General features: G+C 35.3%; 2 protein-coding genes and 2 long non-coding RNA genes across 5 annotated transcripts; 3 read left to right on the top strand and 1 right to left on the bottom strand.

Annotated features, from left to right (window-relative positions):
* The first annotated feature begins 878 nt into the window (after positions 1-878).
* On the top strand, positions 879-4740 carry LOC110866724 (probable auxin efflux carrier component 1b). The gene is made up of 7 exons (XM_022115871.2): positions 879-1627; positions 2082-2758; positions 3301-3577; positions 3663-3748; positions 3913-4070; positions 4150-4226; positions 4344-4740. The coding sequence occupies exons 1-7, from the start codon at positions 1197-1199 to the stop codon at positions 4408-4410; spliced, it is 1773 nt and encodes a 590-aa protein (XP_021971563.1). The 5' UTR covers positions 879-1196; the 3' UTR covers positions 4411-4740.
* Positions 4741-5530: 790 nt separating this feature from the next.
* LOC110936347 lies at positions 5531-7213 on the top strand. The gene is made up of 2 exons (XR_002589927.2): positions 5531-5636; positions 6993-7213. It is a non-coding gene; the product is annotated as an uncharacterized LOC110936347 (long non-coding RNA).
* A 3145-nt stretch (positions 7214-10358) lies between these two features.
* On the top strand, positions 10359-12723 carry LOC110936341. 2 transcript variants are annotated; one of them, XR_002589924.2, is made up of 3 exons: positions 10359-10491; positions 11280-11363; positions 12539-12723. It is a non-coding gene; the product is annotated as an uncharacterized LOC110936341 (long non-coding RNA). The 2 variants fall into 2 exon arrangements; XR_004868689.1 differs by lacking the exon at positions 12539-12723 and having other exon boundaries at positions 11280-11696.
* Positions 12724-17684: 4961 nt separating this feature from the next.
* On the bottom strand, positions 17685-18902 carry LOC110866719 (transcription factor bHLH106). The gene is made up of 2 exons (XM_022115863.2): positions 18577-18902; positions 17685-18333 (listed from the first exon to the last, which is right to left on the bottom strand). Exons 1-2 carry the CDS (start codon positions 18862-18864, stop codon positions 17905-17907), a joined length of 717 nt encoding a protein of 238 aa, XP_021971555.1. The 5' UTR covers positions 18865-18902; the 3' UTR covers positions 17685-17904.
* Between the last annotated feature and the right edge of the window lie 527 nt (positions 18903-19429).

Genomic DNA, 19429 nt, shown 5'->3' with positions numbered 1-19429 from the left:
AAACAAAATTTAAAGAAATGTGTGTGTTTTAGTGTTATTATATAGATGAAGATCAAGGGTCTGTATGCCCAAAATACTACTTTTAATTCACATTCACACCACCACTACAAAACTAAGGGCGAAACATGTTCGGGTACCACTCACATACAGTCCCACAACCCAAATCAGTACGACTGTAGGGTGTGGTATAAAGCCCTTAAATGCTTTATCACGCCACATCAGCGTTACGTAGACGCCACCTCATATGGGGGCTTTAAAGGCTCTTCCTTTAATATCCTCGTAACGGTTTAAAGCCCTTTTTTAAATAATATAAAAAGAAAAAGGAAATCAAAAAAGAAGGAAATTGATTGGTGGAAAAGGAATGGGTCTCCCATGATTGGTGTTAAAATGATCGTTAGCATGCTGGCGGGGCTTGGATAGCGCCCCCTGTTTAACGATGGTGGTGTGGTCGATGGCGCCCCAGGATGCTATAAGACCATGCGGCAGTCCAGTTAGCAAGGGGCATTATTGGGCGTGTTTCTAAAATAGGTGTTGTGAGGATGTGTGTATTATGTTAAAAAGGGTTTTAAAAAATTAAATAAAACAAAAAACTAACAAAAAATGAGGATTGGTCAAGAAATAGTGGGATACATCTGATTGGCCACCCAAAACCCATTTGAGCGTGTTTTAAATAAAGCTTGAGGGGGATTTCCGCAAGATCACGCTCGCGGGGTGGGGCGACGGCATTATTGGGCGTGTTTGAGAGGGATCACGCCAAAAATATTATCCACTACGAATGGTCTAATTGATGACATAGTGGTGGCGCGATACCACACTCTCTCGCCTAAATCGAGTAGGGGTACCTAATCATGCATACCCAATGACCCCTTGCACCCTAATATTTTTTAACAATAAATACATTTATGTTAACCATATTATTTATTTTTAGAGCCCCCTCCTAATCCTCCTATAGTCCTATTTTCTCTCTCATCATGAAAAGACTATAAAAAAACACTCAAAAGACATCAGCTTTTATTTCCCTGTCTGCCATTAATTCCCATAAATATAACACATCACATCCCTGCTTTCCCCCTTAAAACCAGACTCACTTTCTTCCCAAAAGATTTCATGGACCATCATCTAACCCCCTTTTAACCTTCACTCTTCACATATATCCCACCTGACCTGGGTATTCTTCCTCTTCCATATTCCAAACCATGATCACTGCCTCGGACCTTTACCATGTGTTCACAGCAGTGGTTCCACTCTATGTAGCCATGATCTTAGCCTATGGTTCAGTGAAATGGTGGAAGATTTTCACACCGGACCAGTGTTCTGGTATCAACAGATTTGTGGCTCTTTTTGCTGTCCCTTTGCTTTCTTTTCATTTCATTTCTACTAACAATCCTTACACTATGAACACAAGGTTCATTGCTGCTGACACTCTTCAGAAACTTATGGTTCTTGTGGGTTTAGCTCTTTGGTCAAGGTTGAGTCCTAGAGGCTCTTTAGAATGGTCTATCACTTTGTTTTCTTTGTCTACACTTCCTAACACGCTTGTTATGGGTATCCCACTTTTGAAAGGCATGTATGGTGATTTTTCTGGCAGCTTGATGGTTCAGATTGTGGTCCTTCAGTGTATCATTTGGTAATCTTTATTATCTCTTTTACTTATTATTGTTGTTATTAGTAAGTTAAGTTTTTCATTATTTGGATAGAGTTATCATTACTTTTTATTATATTTATTATCGAACTTTATCATTAGTTAGGATAGAGTTGTTATTATTATTATTATTATTGTTGTTGTTGTTGTTGTTGTTGTTGTTATTATTATTATTATCTCTGTTTGAATATTTATGAATGTTTTATTATAACTATTAGTTTATTTGTTGTGATGAAATTATAAAAAAAGTCTAGATTTTAGAAAGTTTATTAGTTGTGATGAAATTAGAAAAAAAGGTCTAGATTTTAGAAAATGTTTAGGCTTAGATTTATTACTGTGTTTGTTATTAATATCTATACAAAAAATATCTTGTTTTCATTTATTAAACACAGTAAAATATTATTCACCAATATTGATATCTGTTACATTTTTTTTTCAGGTACACTTTGATGCTGTTTTTGTTTGAATACAGAGGTGCTAGATTATTAATAGCTGAACAGTTTCCAGACACTGCTGGATCAATTATCTCATTCAGAGTTGATTCAGATGTGTTGTCACTAGATGGAAAAGAGCCATTGCAAACAGAAGCTGAGGTTGGAGAAGATGGGAAGCTTCATGTGACCGTTCGAAAGTCGGCGAGTTCGCATTCAGAGATTTTTTCACGTCGGTCACACGGAGGAATGAACTCGGGCCTTTCGTTAACGCCCCGACCGTCTAACTTAACCAATGCCGAGATTTACTCGTTACAGTCGTCAAGAAACCCGACCCCGAGGGGTTCGAGTTTTAACCATACTGATTTTTATTCTATGGTGAATGGGAAAAATGGCGCGAGTGCGAGTCCTCGCGGGTCGAATTTCGCGGGGTGTGATGAGGAGAGTGGGATTAATGGTAGGGTGAATGGGCATGGGAATGCAGGGTACCCTGCTCCGGCTAATGCCGGAATCTTTTCGCCGGTTAGCGGGAAGCGGGGCGGCGGCGGCGGCGGCGGTGGGGGTAAAGATCTTCATATGTTTGTGTGGAGTTCTAGTGCATCACCTGTTTCAGAAGGTGGGATTCATGTGTTTAGAGGTGGAGAGTATGGTACTAATGATCTTGGAGGGGTACCCCACACTAAAGGTTTGAGCTTTCTTATTTTATAATTATTATTATTATTATCATGCATCAAAATTTATAATTTTGTGGTTTTGTTTTTGTTATTAGGGATTCTTGTTTTATATGACATGTGAAGTTGAGAATTTCTAAAGTCTTGGGTTTGGTCCCCATTAGTTTTATGATTTTGTAATATGTTGTCAATTATGTTGAAATGCCCCTTAAATCTTGGCCATGCATGTCTTTTTCTTGTGGACATATGCTTCATTTAATTCTTTTCTTTTGTTGTTACATGAAGCAACATTTGACTTTTATGGTCAAATTATAAACCTTTGTTCCTTTTTAAAATCAAAGAATTTATAAGAACATAGGTCTCATGTTTTTACCCTTTGCACATGTTCCATTCTCTTTCACATTATTGTCCCACATGTATACACAAGAACAAATATCCCTAAACTACTCTAATTCTGTCTTTTTTTTTTTTTTTTTAAATTTGTTACGTCGATTAATTAATTTATACATTGATATCTTTTTGTGCTTCTTGATTCTAATTTGTTTGGTAACTCCAGATTATGATGATTTTGGCCGAAATGAGTTTAGTTTTGGGAACCAACCTGGCCCAAATGGAGTGGACCGTGAAGCATCGGTTCTATCCAAACTTGGGTCTAGCTCAACTGCTGAGCTCCACCCAAAGGCTAGCCCACATGGTGAAACCAAGCCCGCTTCTATGCCACCTGCTAGTGTCATGACCCGACTCATTTTGATCATGGTGTGGCGCAAACTTATCCGAAATCCCAACACGTATTCAAGCTTAATTGGCCTCACATGGTCCTTGGTCTCATTCAAGTATATCACCACTTTATTTAAATCTTAAAAGGTTAATTTCATTGTTTTCGAGCCCAAGTTATTAATTTTGTTTATTTTTTCGTAGGTGGAATGTTGAAATGCCTGCCATAGTTGCAAAATCCATAGCCATTTTATCTGATGCTGGTCTTGGCATGGCCATGTTTAGCCTCGGTATGTTGACTTTCTTATTCTTGCACATCTTACCTGATCCCAATGGTTAGCAGGGTATTGGTTTTCCGGTAACGGGCTCCCACCATTACCAAAAGAAAGTTTTTACATTTTTCTGAATACTCGGTGCTTTACTTTCTATAAAGCGTGTTTATCTCTTTTTGCAGGTCTGTTCATGGCATTGCAACCAAAAATTATAGCTTGCGGAAACTCGATTGCAACCTTTGCCATGGCGGTTCGTTTCTTGATTGGACCCGCGGTCATGGTAGGTGCATCATTGGCTGTTGGACTACATGGAACATTGCTACATGTTGCCATAGTTCAGGTAGTAATTTTGACTATTAAAAGTCAAATTGTTGACTTCATTTTGACCAACTGATTTATGGTTCATTTAAAATTACCAGGCAGCTCTGCCTCAAGGAATTGTCCCCTTTGTGTTTGCTAAAGAATATAATGTCCATCCAGATATACTTAGCACAGGGTGAGTTTTTGTTCCACTACTTTTGTGCATTAATGAGTTGTACAATAGCAACAATGTATCATTTTGCTATGGAAAATGTACAAGTTTTAATGCATGGTTTACATGTATGTTGTGCAGGGTGATATTTGGAATGTTGATAGCACTACCAATAACTCTTGTGTACTACATTGTGTTGGGGCTTTAACTCTTGTCTTGTTTGAAGAAGTGAAGTTTCTTTTGGGGATTGGTTCTCTAACGACATGTGAAATGACCATTTTGTCCATTTTGTTAAGTTTAGTGAATGAGTATAAAGAGAGGATGTTAGAGAGGAAGGGTGATGTTGGAGGGACAGAATTGTAATTTGACAGGGCATTGGCAGCAAAGTAATATCAGTGTTTTTGTCTCTCCAATTGTAATTGTTTCTTGTATGTATTCTCCCAAGAAAGTTGTAGTGATGCTTCTACTTTGCACTTTTGGCAGAGCTTAAGTACATTGGAATCCCAATACTCTTACATGGATTCTGAATTTCTAAAGCGAAATCATTTTTGGCATCTATTTACCCATTTTAAAATCCAACTGGTAAAATATTTAGATTTTACTTGTTGATTCTAAAATTAATACAATTTGTTTGGGTATTGATTAGAAAAAAAGTCCTTTTTATGAGGCAAGGTGTGACTAGCAATTCCATAAATAACAAGAAAATTTTAATATAGTAATATGGGGAGTAGGATGATCTTTATGTCATTTGAATAAGTAGAGCAATTCTATGAATACTTGTGTGAAAACTAGAACATTGATAGATTACTATGTGTAGGATGAATGATTCGTGCAAGAATGGTTGATTATGTGAATTATGATGATATCTAGTGAAATTATGCATAGGGTACATGTACATAATGCTTCATATGTTGTACGCACACTAGGTGTTTGATGAAATGCCTAAATGACAATCTAAGTAGCTTTGAATGGGATATGAACAAATGGTTTTGTGTGAGAAATTGATATATTGTCAATTGTGATATAAAATGGAATGGGTCTTTTATGTAAAGCGTTATGGAATGCAAACTATATGTGAATGCAATAGTTATATAAGTGAACGACGTAGTTAAAGGAAAATGGTTTATGTATAGATATGAAGTTAAAAAGGTAAACATTGTATGCAAGAAACTATTGCGTTATGAACTCGCTAGCTAATGTGTTATGTTCGGTAGTAATAAAGTATGATGACACACATTCCTTATATGTGTTAATAAGCTAACAAAAGTCAAATATTACATGATTTGAAAGTCGAATGAACGAATGTTCGTAAGCTAATCGTGCTACATTTATGATGACATGTATGGATAGGAGTCATGTCAATAGGGACACGAATATGGAAGCGCTTCGGGTCGAAGGTAAACACGGAAGCCACATGTAAATTGGACGTACGAGGTAAGTAAACTCCCGGACTCCCTCTTTAGTAGTAAAAGAGATTAATTGTATGATAATTGCTAGAAGTTATGTTGAAATGCGTTATTGTTGATGATATCAAGTAAGTAGTATTAAGTAAGTGATTTCCGAATCACTTCTTAGTCTATTTAAGCAAAGTTATGTGCTAGTTACTTGAGCATGGTAATCAAAGCCTATTAAGATTTGGTTATTTAGAAGCGAAGGTTTTCGCTATGTAGACCAACGGGTCAAAATAAGGAAGTTTTACTAATGAAGTTCACTTACGTATAATTGATTGAAATGAATGAGTTTAACGCATACCGGGAATCGGGTTCATAAACCCCATGTACGGAACTCCGGATAATGTAAAAGTGTTATAGTTTAATGTCATGTGAGTTTGGAGTATAAATATATGAGTTTTTTTGATAAAAACATAAACGGGTCGAATAATTCGTAAATGAATATTAAGCCGAAAGCATATAAGTTAAGAATTTCCTTAGTTCGGGTGTTAGATTTTGAGTCCATATGATAGAGGACGAATTTACGGTCAAGTGGGAAGAAACGGGAGGTTAAACGGTTAAACGGTTTGAAAGTTACGCAAGTTTTAGCGTAAACGGACGAAACAAAGATTCAGGTGCCGTAAATTACGGCCCAGGCCGTAACTTCCGGCCTCCCCTGCATCAGAATCATGTTTGAGGCCCGTAAACAGTAGGCAGGCCGTATAACAAACTCGTTTAAACACGTTTTAAGTTACGTATGACTAATCCCTCTTATGTTTTTGAGAATTGTAAGGCTTAACCACCTGGTTACAATTGTAAACGTCTATATGTATTCCGTCTGGAAAAATAATTACCTTCTGTTAGTCGGAACTGTTAGGTAATTATGAATAGAAGAAAGAATGCCTGTAGCCTCTTACGTACATGATCTTTTCATTGGGAAGCTTATATTTAGGGTGTCTTAGCAAACCCTTTTGGAATGTCTTATGTAGCGTGTATGTTTGTATAGTTTGTACATTTGTTTATGTGTACATATTCATGTAGTGAAGTACGTGTTTAACTTGTATGTATGATTGCGTCTGTGTACGAAGTGGGAATTATTGCTTACGAATGGATGGGGTATGTGTATATGTTTGAGTGTTAAGTTACTAAACCGGGAACTTAAGTATGAAATGAGAATGCAGGTGCGCCATAAGGACCTTGTGAAGGTTCAAAGAAATGGAATGCATTATTATACAGGAAAGCTTATTCGAAGGGACTGGCATGAGAAGAAGGAATATGGAGTGGTTATTTGATTGCATATAGTTAATTTAAGAAGGACGTCACCAAATCTTAATGATGTTTATGTATGTGGTGAATGCAGGTTGGGAGGACATAATATTATTATGAAGGATAAGAGGATTGAAGATCGTGTCAAGAGTAAGGATTGTACGGGAAGGATCGGTCGCATAGTTTGACAAATATGGGTCTTGAAGCATTAATATAATGGAACGTGGTAAATCCTTTTAATGAGTGTATGAAATTTTGTATTTGAACTTTCCTGTAAGTATTATGTCTAACAAAGAATGAAATTTTGGGCTCATATTTTCCGTTGTATCGTATTTAAGTTATTACAAGTTAGTCTTACAGGGAATTGTTCATAATACGAACGGGTCATGCCCGAATTTTGTTAAATAATAGTATGATAATATTACATTTTGGGATGTGAAATTTGGGCGTTACAAGTTGGTATCAGAGCCCTAGTTTGAGGGAAATCAAGTATGAGGAGGCAAATACTTGAACTCAAACCTGTGTGCTCTTGTGGCAAGGAACCCGTACAATCCAAGACTCGATCAAGATCTAAAGGTAGAAGCGAACGTAAGTACGTATTTAAGTATGTATATGACGAAACTAACATGATGTTATGTGTAAGAAAAGTATAGTTGATGGAGAGGATGATCCGCGAGTGCGGTCTAGGACCAACGCCAAGGCATGTAGTAAGATAAATTGGTTCCAGGTACGTATATTTAATATATTTAAGTACATGTAATGGTAAAACCTATCAATGGAAGGAGAATTTTAAATGAAAGATAATAATGGAATAGTAATGAAGTTTTGAAAATGTTACACGTGCTAAAAACTAATTCTTCGGACATAAGGTGACGGTTACACGAAGACACGAAACTAGTACGTGGATTGTGTACCTGGCCAGTACACAAGAAACATACGACGTTCGTGAGACCGTGATAATTGTTACAGGTATGCGCGTTAGAATCAGGGAGTAGGTGGACGTGAGGGTGAATGGAAAATGTAAGACTCTCAAGAAATTGAAAGTACCAAACATAGAAAGAATGAGAAGTCTGAATGATATGTTAGAATCCGCGAGACGGATTCGAAACATAGAAGTAGTGACGAATATGAATGAGATGTTTGATCCGCGAGACGGATCCAAAACATAGTAAGGAATGGAAAGTGGAATGAAAGGCCCGAATTCGTAAGTAAATGCGGACCGAAGAAGTAAATATTCTTAAAGCAGATATTAACCAAGTTTTACTATATATATAAATATATTTATGTAAATGCATTGTATGCAAGATGGTTGAGAAGGGCAAATGAGTCACACGGGTCAAATGGTGATTACCATTTGAACCCGGTATTTAATGTTTTGATTGTTCAAGTCTTACATTTGTAGGTGGGCATAATGCATGATCATCCAATACCACAAATTAGAAGGAAATAACCAACGCAAGGAATGGATAACGAGTCAATGGAATTGACTTGCATTGGTATGTATAAAGGTTATGTTTTTAATAGAAGCTTATAGCTCGACTAGAGAAGGATGTGTCAGGACTGGATAATTAGTAGGCGGTCAGAATGTATTTACAAACGGACTTCCGAAAAGTCAAAGAAAGTAAGTGGATAGTTATTAAACTAGTATAGTAAAATAGTATGAAGTATTTGATTCGCCAAGTAGGTAAGATCGATGAAAGCTATTGTAGTAGCAAGAAACAGTATGTGAGAAATGGAATGTGTAATATGTTTTAAGCATGTATGTAAGAAATTTGTAAAAGAATCTTAGGCGAACAAACACCATGTAGGATACCAATAATAAATGATATGTGCTAACCGATAATTTTACAGTTAAGAATGGAGGAAATTCTCAGTAAGATGATGGTAATAGAGCTGAAGGAAGGATGCTCACGAGTGGGAGCATTTTACACAAATGAATGAGACCAATTTTTGGTGTGGAAGGTACCTATTACGATGCAAAAGAATCCGGCGTACGGATCACTGACACATGTAGTGAAAACGAGGTTAGTAAAATGTTTAGTTCTTGATTAATAAGTAAGAATCTGTAAAATTATTTGCACGTTTGAACGAAATTGTAAAATAGGATAATTATGGTATGGTATGAAATAAATTGACTTGTGACGAATAGCTTAAGAAAGTATTTATGTCATTAGGAAGCGGGTATAGAGGCCCTGAATGAAAATTGGTATGATGCTCAGGCACGACATACCGGTTAGTATAACAAGTAGTATATGCATAGAACTAAAAATAAAGTGTTGCTAATGACTATTTTGAGGCTAGACTTAAAGTTGTAAAGTAGCTCAAGTAATGGTACCAACCGTTGGACGATGCCTTATCCTTGTATTGTGTACGAAAAAGTAATTATGAGAAGGATAGTCTTGTTCTTAGTACTACTAGGTAATAGAATGTTCAGTCAACAGTTGGAACGTTCATTCATTAGCAAGAATGTTCACTCAACAGTTTGAACGTTCACTCGTCAGCAAGAATGTTCACTCAACAGTTGGAACGTTCATTCATTAGCAAGAATGTTCACTCAACAGTTTGAACATTCACTCGTCAGCAAGAATGTTCACTCAACAGTTGGAACGTTCATTCATTAGAAAGAATGTTCACTCAACAGTTTGAACGTTCACTCGTCAGCAAGAATGTTCACTCAACAGTTGGGACGTTCATTCATTAGCAAGAATGTTCACTTAACAGTTTGAATGTTCACTCGTCAGCAAGAATGTTCACTCAACAGTTTGAACGTTCACTCGTCAGCAAGAATGTTCACTCAACAGTTGGAACGTTCACTCATTAGCAAGAATGTTTACTCAACAGTTGGAACGTTCACTCGTCAGCAAGAATGTTCACTCAATAGTTGGAACGTTAAAGAAACAAGTCGTAAAAAAAAACTTAGGTTGTGTAATTGATAGAATGATGAACGAACTGTTAGTAATGAAATGTGCTAGGAACTAGCACTTTAAGGTGTAAGACATTAATAAGGACCTGGATAAATTTTCAATCAAATTACGTGTATGAAAAGGTAAATTACATAATTTAAGAACGTAGGGACAATGTGTAAAATTATGTTTACGCAGGAATAGAACTCTTGCCAAGATCCTGAATGTAATTAAGTTGTAGTAAGCCTCGCGAATGAATAAGACGAAAAAGTAAGAGTGGAATGGGTTTAGTAGGAATGAGAAGGGTTTCGGGGACGAAACCTTCTTTAACGGGGGTAGATTTGTAACACCCCATAAATTGCAAAATAGAATGTTTTAATGTCTAAATGTTTTATATAATTAGATAAGTTTTTAAAAATATCAAGAAAGTTTATAAAACTTGGAAAAAGGTTATTAAGTGACAGCAATAGATAACATCGGGGTTGAATGTGTATGATTTGATAAATAACATGATAAAATTAAAAACCCAGTAGTTGGGTGCGTGTGGGTATCGCGACCAGAAGGGGGGAAGAAAGGGTGAAACCCTACTTGTTCAATCAAGGTCAAAATTCAGCAAATTAATGGTGGTTCTTGACACAAATCGAATGCATGTGCTTGATTACTCACTAATCTAAGTATTCTGATCATAAGGTAAGAAAGAATTTCATGTTTTGATGCATCTTGATGAAGTGGGTTTTACCAATCCGTGAATCACTATGAAATTGAGTTTATATATGAGTTAGAATCACTAGTTAGAAGGTATATTATGCTTCAATTTGATTTGCTAAAGATTTGAAAGAAAACCCACTTGTTCTAGTAGGATGATGTTTATGTCATTTGAATAAGTAGAGCAATTCTATGAATACTTGTGTGAAAACTAGAACATTGATAGATTACTATGTGTAGGATGAATGATTTGTGCAAGAATGGTTGATTATGCGAATTATGATGATATCTAGTGAAATTATGCATAGGGTACATGTACATAATGCTTCATATGTTGTACGCACACTAGGTGTTTGATGAAATGCCTCAATGACAATCTAAGTTGCTTTGAATGGGATATGAACAAATGGTTTCGTGTGAGAAATTGATATATTGTCAATTGTGATATAAAATGGAATTGGTCTTTTATGTAAATCGTTATGGAATGCAAACTATATGTGAATGCAATAATTATATAAGTGAACGGCGTAGTTAAAGGAAAATGGTTTATGTATAGATATGAAGTTAAAAAGGTAAACATTGTATGCAAGAAACTATTGCGATATGAACTCGCGAGCTAATGTGTTATGTTCGGTAGTAATAAAGTATGATGACACACATTCCTTATATGTGTTAATAAGCTAACAAAAGTCAAATATTACATGATTTGAAAGTCGAATGAACGAATGTTCGTAAGCTAATCGTGCTACATTTATGATGACATGTATGGATAGGAGTCATGTCAATAGGGACACGAATATGGAAGCGCTTCGGGTCGAAGGTAAACACGGAAGCCACATGTAAATTGGACGTACGAGGTAAGTAAACTCCCGGACTCCCTCTTTAGTAGTAAAAGAGATTAATTGTATGATAATTGTTAGAAGTTATGTTGAAATGCGTTATTGTTGATGATATCAAGTAAGTAGTATTAAGTAAGTGATTTCCGAATCACTTCTTAGTTTATTTAAGCAAAGTTATGTGCTAGTTACTTGAGCATGGTAATCAATGCCTATTAAGATTTGGTTATTTAGAAGCGAAGGTTTTCGCTATGTATACCAAATGGTCAAAATAAGGAAGTTTTACTAATGAAGTTCACTTACGTATAATTGATTGAAATGAATGAGTTTAACGCATACCAGGAATCGGGTTCATAAACCCCATGTACGGAACTCCGGATAATGTAAAAGTGTTATAGTTTAATGTCATGTGAGTTTGGAGTATAAACATATGAGTTTTTTGATAAAAACATAAACGGGTCAAATAATTTGTAAATGAATATTAAGCCGAAAGCATATAAGTTAAGAATTTCCTTAGTTCGGGTGTTAGCTTTTGAGTCCATATGATAGAGGACGAATTTACGGTCAAGTGGGAAGAAACAGGAGGTTAAACGGTTAAACGGTTTGAAAGTTACGCAAGTTTTAGGGTAAACGGACGAAACAAAGATTCAGGTGCCGTAAATTACGGCCCAGGCCGTAACTTCCGGCCTCCCCTACATCAGAATCATGTTTGAGGCCCGTAAACAGTAGGCAGGCCGTATAACGAACTCGTTTAAACACGTTTTAAGTTACGTATGACTAATCCCTCTTATGTTTTTGAGAATTGTAAGGCTTAACCACCTGGTTACAATTGTAAACGTCTATATGTATTCCGTCTGGAAAAATAATTACCTCCTGTTAGTCGGAACTGCTAGGTAATTATGAATAGAAGAAAGAATGCCTGTAGCCTCTTACGTACATGATCTTTTCATTGGGAAGCTTATATTTAGGGTGTCTTAGCAATCCTTTTGGAATGTCTTATGTAGCGTATATGTTTGTATAGTTTGTACATTTGTTTATGTGTACATATTCATGTAGTGAAGTACGTGTTTAACTTATATGTATGATTGCGTCTGTGTACGAAGTGGGAATTATTGCTTACGAATGGATGGGGTATGTGTATATGTTTGAGTGTTAAGTTACTAAACCGGGAACTTAAGTGTGAAATGAGAATGCAGGTGCGCCATAAGGACCTTGTGAAGGTTCAAAGAAATGGAATGCATTATTATACAGGAAAGCTTATTCGAAGGGACTGGCATGAGAAGAAGGAATATGGAGTGGTTATTTGATTGCATATATTTAATTTAAGAAGGACGTCACCAAATCTTAATGATGTTTATGTATGTGGTGAATGCAAGTTGGGAGGACATAATATTATTATGAAGGATAATAAGATTGAAGATCGTGTCAAGAGTAAGGATTGTACGGGAAGGATCGGTCACATAGTTTGACAAATATGGGTCTTGAAGCATTAATATTATGGAACATGGTAAATCCTTTTAATGAGTGTATGAAATTTTGTATTTGAACTTTCATGTAAGTATTATGTCTAACAAAGAATGAAATTTTGGGCTCATATTTTTCGTTGTGTCGTATTTAAGTTATTACAAGTTAGTCTTACAGGGAATTGTTTATAATACGAACGGGTCATGCCCGAATTTTGTTAAATAATAGTATGATATATTACATTTTGGGATGTGAAATTTGGGCGTTACAATATCACCATGGTCGTTGAAGTTGTTGGAGTTATGATTGTCGAAAGCGTCACTTTGGACGTTCTAAGAAAAATTGTGGGGTCAGAACTCATAACTATAAAGGGAAAAATAAAGGCTTATTTAATGTTATGGAGAAATAACAAAAAAAACCTATTACGTGGATGGCACATCCTAGGAACTCAAGTCATTAAATGATAACTAGGTTTGTTAACGGTCGCGCGTTGCGGTGAAATGGAACAAAAATGTTATTTATAAATAGAACATGTTGTTTAGAAAGCCATACCGTTAGAATTGGTTTAGTTTATCATCGTACCGTTTTAAAATACCAAATAAAAACTCTATTTTGAATATAACTTTCCTTTTAACAAAACTAATACCGGAATGTCGAGAGAAAAAAATAAGCAAAACTACGTACTTAAATTTTTAGAAAAAAGATTAACGAACGTAAGTTATTAAAGAAATATCAAATTAATTGATAAAGGAAATATGATTTAAAAAATGATTTATTGAAAACAAAAATTAAATAATAAAAGAAATATGGTTTTCTTAAAAGAAAAAAAAAACAGTAAAATATATCAAAACTTAAAAGTAAATATAATAATAAACTATTATAATATTAAAATAATAAAATATGAAAAAACGTATATTATTATAAATTTAAAATCACTATTCATGGCCCTTTGTAAACTATATATATATATATATATATATAGAGAGAAAGTATAATGTACTTCAAGGCTTAACCTACATTAACATACATGACAAAAAATATAACGTGCGTTATTATCATAGAACGTGCGTGATTATAGTCCCATGCGTGATTATGTGGTCCCATGCGTGATTATGTGGTCCCATGCGTGATTATACCCTTGATCCAACGGTTACCATTGTCTGCTACGTGATGTATGATAAGGCTTTTTGTATGTTAATCTTACTCTCTCTCTCTCTCTATATATATATATATATATATATATGTAATGGCAATAATGTGAAATCACATTGTGTTTTGACAATTTTTTCATAAAATGGTTAAAATAACAATTTAGACCAAACCCCGAGATCAAAACAAAAGTTTACTATTTCAATTAATTTAACTAAATTTATTGATCAAAAAACATTTATCTAATTCTCAACATTTTAACCGGTACGAGTCATCAAACTTTTTTTTCAAGTTAAGGACAAAAAATTATGGACTGCATTCAGTTGTACAATAAACATACTATACTGTTTTCGGGCTAAAAAACTATTACTTTGAAAAAAAAACATTATTAAAACAAAAATTATTATTGAACAAAGTACTATTCATGCCCACCTTCTATTTATATGTGTGTTTGTATATGTATAATATAAATAATATTAAATTTAATATGTAAATAAATATTATTAAAAAAAGGAAAACACTATTAAAACACATTATTCATACCCACTTTTCAATTTTCAATTATATATATAATAATAATTCCTTTTTATAATATTTTTATGTCAAGAACAACCATTTTAAGTGAAAAAAATGATTGCTTAATTCAAATTCTGTTCTACTTGGGAATGATGTTGGTCACCAATATTGTTTTTTTAATGAACGGTAATCGTTATTTCTCTAAAATTAGGCAAATTGGATGTAACCAAGTTTGTTATGTTTTTTTGGTTAACCATCCTATATTTTCACTCCCCAAAACGCTTAAACTTTTGCATAATGTGGTAACGAGTTATCAGATTGCTTTGGTATAACATGGATAAATTGGGTAACCTTTAAATTGGGTTTGTGTTGATACGAGTCTACTTTATTATGGTTAAGAGGGATTAGGTTGTCATACTTATAATCTGTTTTCAGGATGAATAGATAGTGGATGCTGATGATGATGATTAAGAACATGATTAGACCATCCGTAGTGGAGCAGTATTTGGGCGTGAATTGTCTCAAAAACGCCCCAAAATGCCCGCACACCACCCCCTGGGGCGTTTTTCTTCAAAAATTTGGTTGGGGCGTGCAAAATTAAACGCTTGATGAAGATATTGTTGGCCAATCACAGATAACCTTTTTCTTTGGCCAATCACTTTTTTGATGGTTTTTTTTATTTATTTGATTCTTTACACATCTTTTAACATAATGCGCACAATGCCCACATCCCTACTGCACCCATTTTAGAAAAACGTCCCATAATGTTATATTGCTGACTAGACCGCCACATTACGGATAATTGCCAAAGGTCTTCCTTTACCACTACACATTAGGGTGAAGGGGGTGCTCACCTAATAGGTGAGTCCCCTCTCTTACGCCCAACCAATCCCCGTGTGCCACGTCAAGTCCCCTCTTAAACTCCCCTAACACCCCAATTTGATGGCGCCACTCCCCTCTTAGGTGAATTGGTTTTTTTTTTTAAAAAAAAAAAAAAAAAAAAAAGAAAAGGTTTGATTGGACAGTTGCCTTCTCTCTCCTCCCTCTCTCTCGGTGAGCCGCCACCGGTCATGTTCCATCTCTCCTCCCCGATCTCCTCTCCCGAGTGATTGGCAGCCCCCCCCTAATCGGTGAAGTGCCTCCCCGAATTCACTCACCGACTGCACCCCGTGCAGCCTTATCTTAAGGTTGATTGCAATTTTAAGAACTAAAAACATGAAGCTACAAATATTTAGGTAATCAAGTTCATTGATCTTAAGTTACAATTTTAGATAACCTTGACTTATTTGATTGAGTTTTGAATGCGATAGGCTCTGATCGGAAGAGTTTAACCCGTGTATTATATGTAACCTGTGTATTATATGTAATATGTAATTATTTTTTATAAGTATTTACATATTTTATTAAATGATTTTCATTAGTCAAGTCATGTATACATGAAAATGTTCTCGGGAGAGTTTGGAGGGTATCACTGGCTTTTACCCTGCTTTTACTTATTCCCTCCATACAACTTTACTATAATGCTTAAATTGTGATTGGTACCTCACATGGTATAAAAAAGTTGTGATTGGCTAAAAATAGTGAATGTGATGGGGTATTGCATTATCTATTGGCTTTAAAATTTGGGACTGGCTTAACATAGTGGGATGGGACATGTTTAGCTTGCTTCATCTTTGAGTTAGAAACAAATTTCCATGATTGGCTTAAAGTAGTTAGTGGAGAATCTTGAGCAATTTCATATTAAAATTTGTACCAATCTACAACTTAATTTTTTTTATTTTGGCCCAAAATTAAATTATCAAGTTGTTCTAAAAAGATACTCTTAACCTACAATTTGTGCATTTTGAAATAGATAGGATGGAAGTTAACTTATAACTACACCAGAGAAATCGGAAATTTTCAAAGCTCATAGAGTGGTGGTAAAATGTCGCCTCTCTATTTTAGATGTGGAAGTTACAAATCTTGCGAAGTGCAAATATTGATGGTTAGTATAAGTAAATTAGGCGTACATTAAAAAAAACTAGTTAGGTATCTATAAGCCTCTATAAGGCCACCCGGGGTGCCCCGTTATACCACCGCCATCACGAGTTATAGCAAGTGATACACCATCGCCACTCCTTCTCATCACTCGTGGATTTGAGTACGCGTGGCCACCATCACGCGTGATTGTTTGAGGGAAATTGTTGGGCTGTGAGGGAAATTGTTGGGTATGGTGAGTAATGGGCATTTCCACTAAAATATATCACTAGTGATGAAATAAAGCTCGATAACGTGATGGAACTTGATTGGATGTTGTGAATGTTGAGTGGATGGTGAGTGATGGGCGCCCCTATCCCCCTAATGTAACAAAAAGTAAATCAATTTTTATGTAGGCGTACTAAAAGTAAAAGCATATCCTTTGTGTTAGTACTTTTGGTAACATTATATATGAACTATGTAGTAATTTCATCATAACATAAAGCAGAATCGAATTTATGAGTCAAGTGAACAGTTATGGATTTTTTATGTGCTTGGTTTAAGAAATTTGGTTTATGAATGCATATAAATTTGTTAAAGTGCACATATGACTTTGAAAACATATCGTGTTGTTTCTATCCAACCATTTCATATGTTATATCATTATCTTCATATGCCAAATTGGGATGTTATCTTGTGCTTAGGATATACGGGTGTTTACCCGTGAAAACACCACAACCCGCAACTACTTGCACTGTCTCCCTCTCTCCACACACAAACGCAATCTCTCTCTCTCTCATCTCCTTTCCTAGGTAAATAATCACCGTGTGGCCTACCCGATTTGCTACCGGCCTTAGGGGTGGCGCTAGTGTTACCGATCGGGTACCACTACCCGGTCAAAGGTACCCGATAACGCCCTGTCTACCCTTGGGAGTTTAACATTTACCTAAATCATAGTAGAAATAGCATGGCATAATCATGGCATTCAATATTGTGCAAGTAATACCAATGATCTCTTGACCTAGTGGTTAAGGTGGAGGTGGGAAGCTTTGCTTCTCTTGAAGGTCCTGGGTTCAAATCTAGACAAGGGGGAATTTTAATACTAACTTGGTGATACTAACACACTAACTACTAACCCGGTTAGCGACATCCTAACAATATGCCGTTCAAAAAAAAAATATTGTGCAAGTAATCAAACTATAAAAAGGCAAATTGTAATGGTATATACATACACACAAGTATATATTATTCTTGGAGTGATTTAAAGATATATTATGTATATACAATATGTATTATGAACTCAATTGCGTTTGAATAGAGAAAAACACTATGCTTGTAATCTTTTAAACATGTTAACGAAACAAGTTTGAATTTTAGCACTAACTACATACCAGAACTCCAAGTTTGAAATCAAATGTTATGTTACAAACACAACTAAACTCAACTAAACCGACCATGATCCACAAGCTTAGATCAATCATCGTGCACAAACCATCATCCTTCTTCGTTTCGACGACTGATTTGAACCCAAATTACTTGTAACCAAGCAACTCAAGGCCTCCCTCACACATTGAACCAACATACCACAATCATCTCTTTCACAATCACATTCCACCAATATAATGTTGCGTATTCGCCCACCAACCGCAACCATCTCCACCCTAACCGGACTCAGTTGCAATGAAGTTACTGTTTGGATCATATCCGCAAGAAGATCCGATCGGTCTTCGCAACACATTGAAGCTTTTATGATGATCCTTTTATCGTTTACATTGCTTTTTGACGAGATCACCGTGATTTCATCGGTTTCTGAAGGTATACTTTCATGGTGATCCATTTCGGAGGTTGTTTGTTTTAGCTCCCTTAATCTTTCAACCACTTTTGCTAGTAGAGATGCTTTATCTGTCTTTAAATCAAAATAATATAAGTTTAAAACCCTAATAAAGTTATAGAAACCCTAATTTAAAAAAGTTTAACTACTTTACCAAAAAAATCATCACATGAAGTGTTAAAGTAGGTTAGTTTTAATTGATTTAAATTCGATAATCAATGATCATGAAGAAACTAAGGTTAGATAACAGACCGGAGTATTTAAGAGTCTGTTAGTTTGTCGTAAAAATGTAAAAATTAGGGTAAAAAGTGAATTTACTTTGGAATTGCAAGGAAGAATAGTTCGAAGCCGATTAAGATGAAAATTAATTCGCTCTCTTCGGCGTTTCTCGGCCTCTTTGTGATTAATCGAAGCTGAAGACGAAGAAAAGGATCGTGATGAGTCCGTCGTAAACGAGTCACTGAAAGTGTGTTGATCTAGTAACGGTGATGGATTGTTAGTAGTTGTCGTATAGGAAGAAGAAAGAGCTTGGAGCAGCATGTGTGGTGGAAAGTGGTTGTTTCCGGTGGTGGTGGTGGTGTGGTGATGGAGAAGATGTGAATGCATGTTTAGTGGGGAGTGGTGTGTGTGTTTTATGAATGAATGATGATATATGGAATGCTTTTTGACCGATGGTCGAGATGGTTTTTTCCTCGTGCTTCCCTCTCTTGTCGTTTGTTAATCATGTTTGGTTAATGTATTTAAATATTATATGATGTTTGGTTAATGTATTTAAATATTATAGAGTAAATTGCTAAAATAGTCCCTAACGTTTGTTCACATTTGCTAGATCCATCCAAAAAAAGATTTTTTCTCATATGAACCACTGAGGTTTCAAAAAAGTTGCTAAATCCATCCAAACTTTAGGGACAATTTTAGCAATTTAATAAAACAAACTTTTTTTGGATGGATTTAGCAAATGTGAACAAACGTCAGGGATGATTTTAGCAATTTACTCTATTTTTTTATTTTCATCTTTTTATTATATCTCTTAATTAACATAAAATCTATTATTTTTTTTTATTTTCATCTTTTTATTAAATTTCTTATTTAACATAAAATCTACTAGTTTTTTTTTTTTTTTTTTGAACGGCGAATTTCTACAACAGGCGATAGATTCGCACATGCTTTT

Source organism: Helianthus annuus, chromosome 1, assembly GCF_002127325.2.
Source record: "Helianthus annuus cultivar XRQ/B chromosome 1, HanXRQr2.0-SUNRISE, whole genome shotgun sequence".
In the NCBI taxonomy this organism is placed as follows: Eukaryota; Viridiplantae; Streptophyta; class Magnoliopsida; order Asterales; family Asteraceae; genus Helianthus; species Helianthus annuus.
This window is presented reverse-complemented; position numbering and strand designations above follow the sequence as displayed.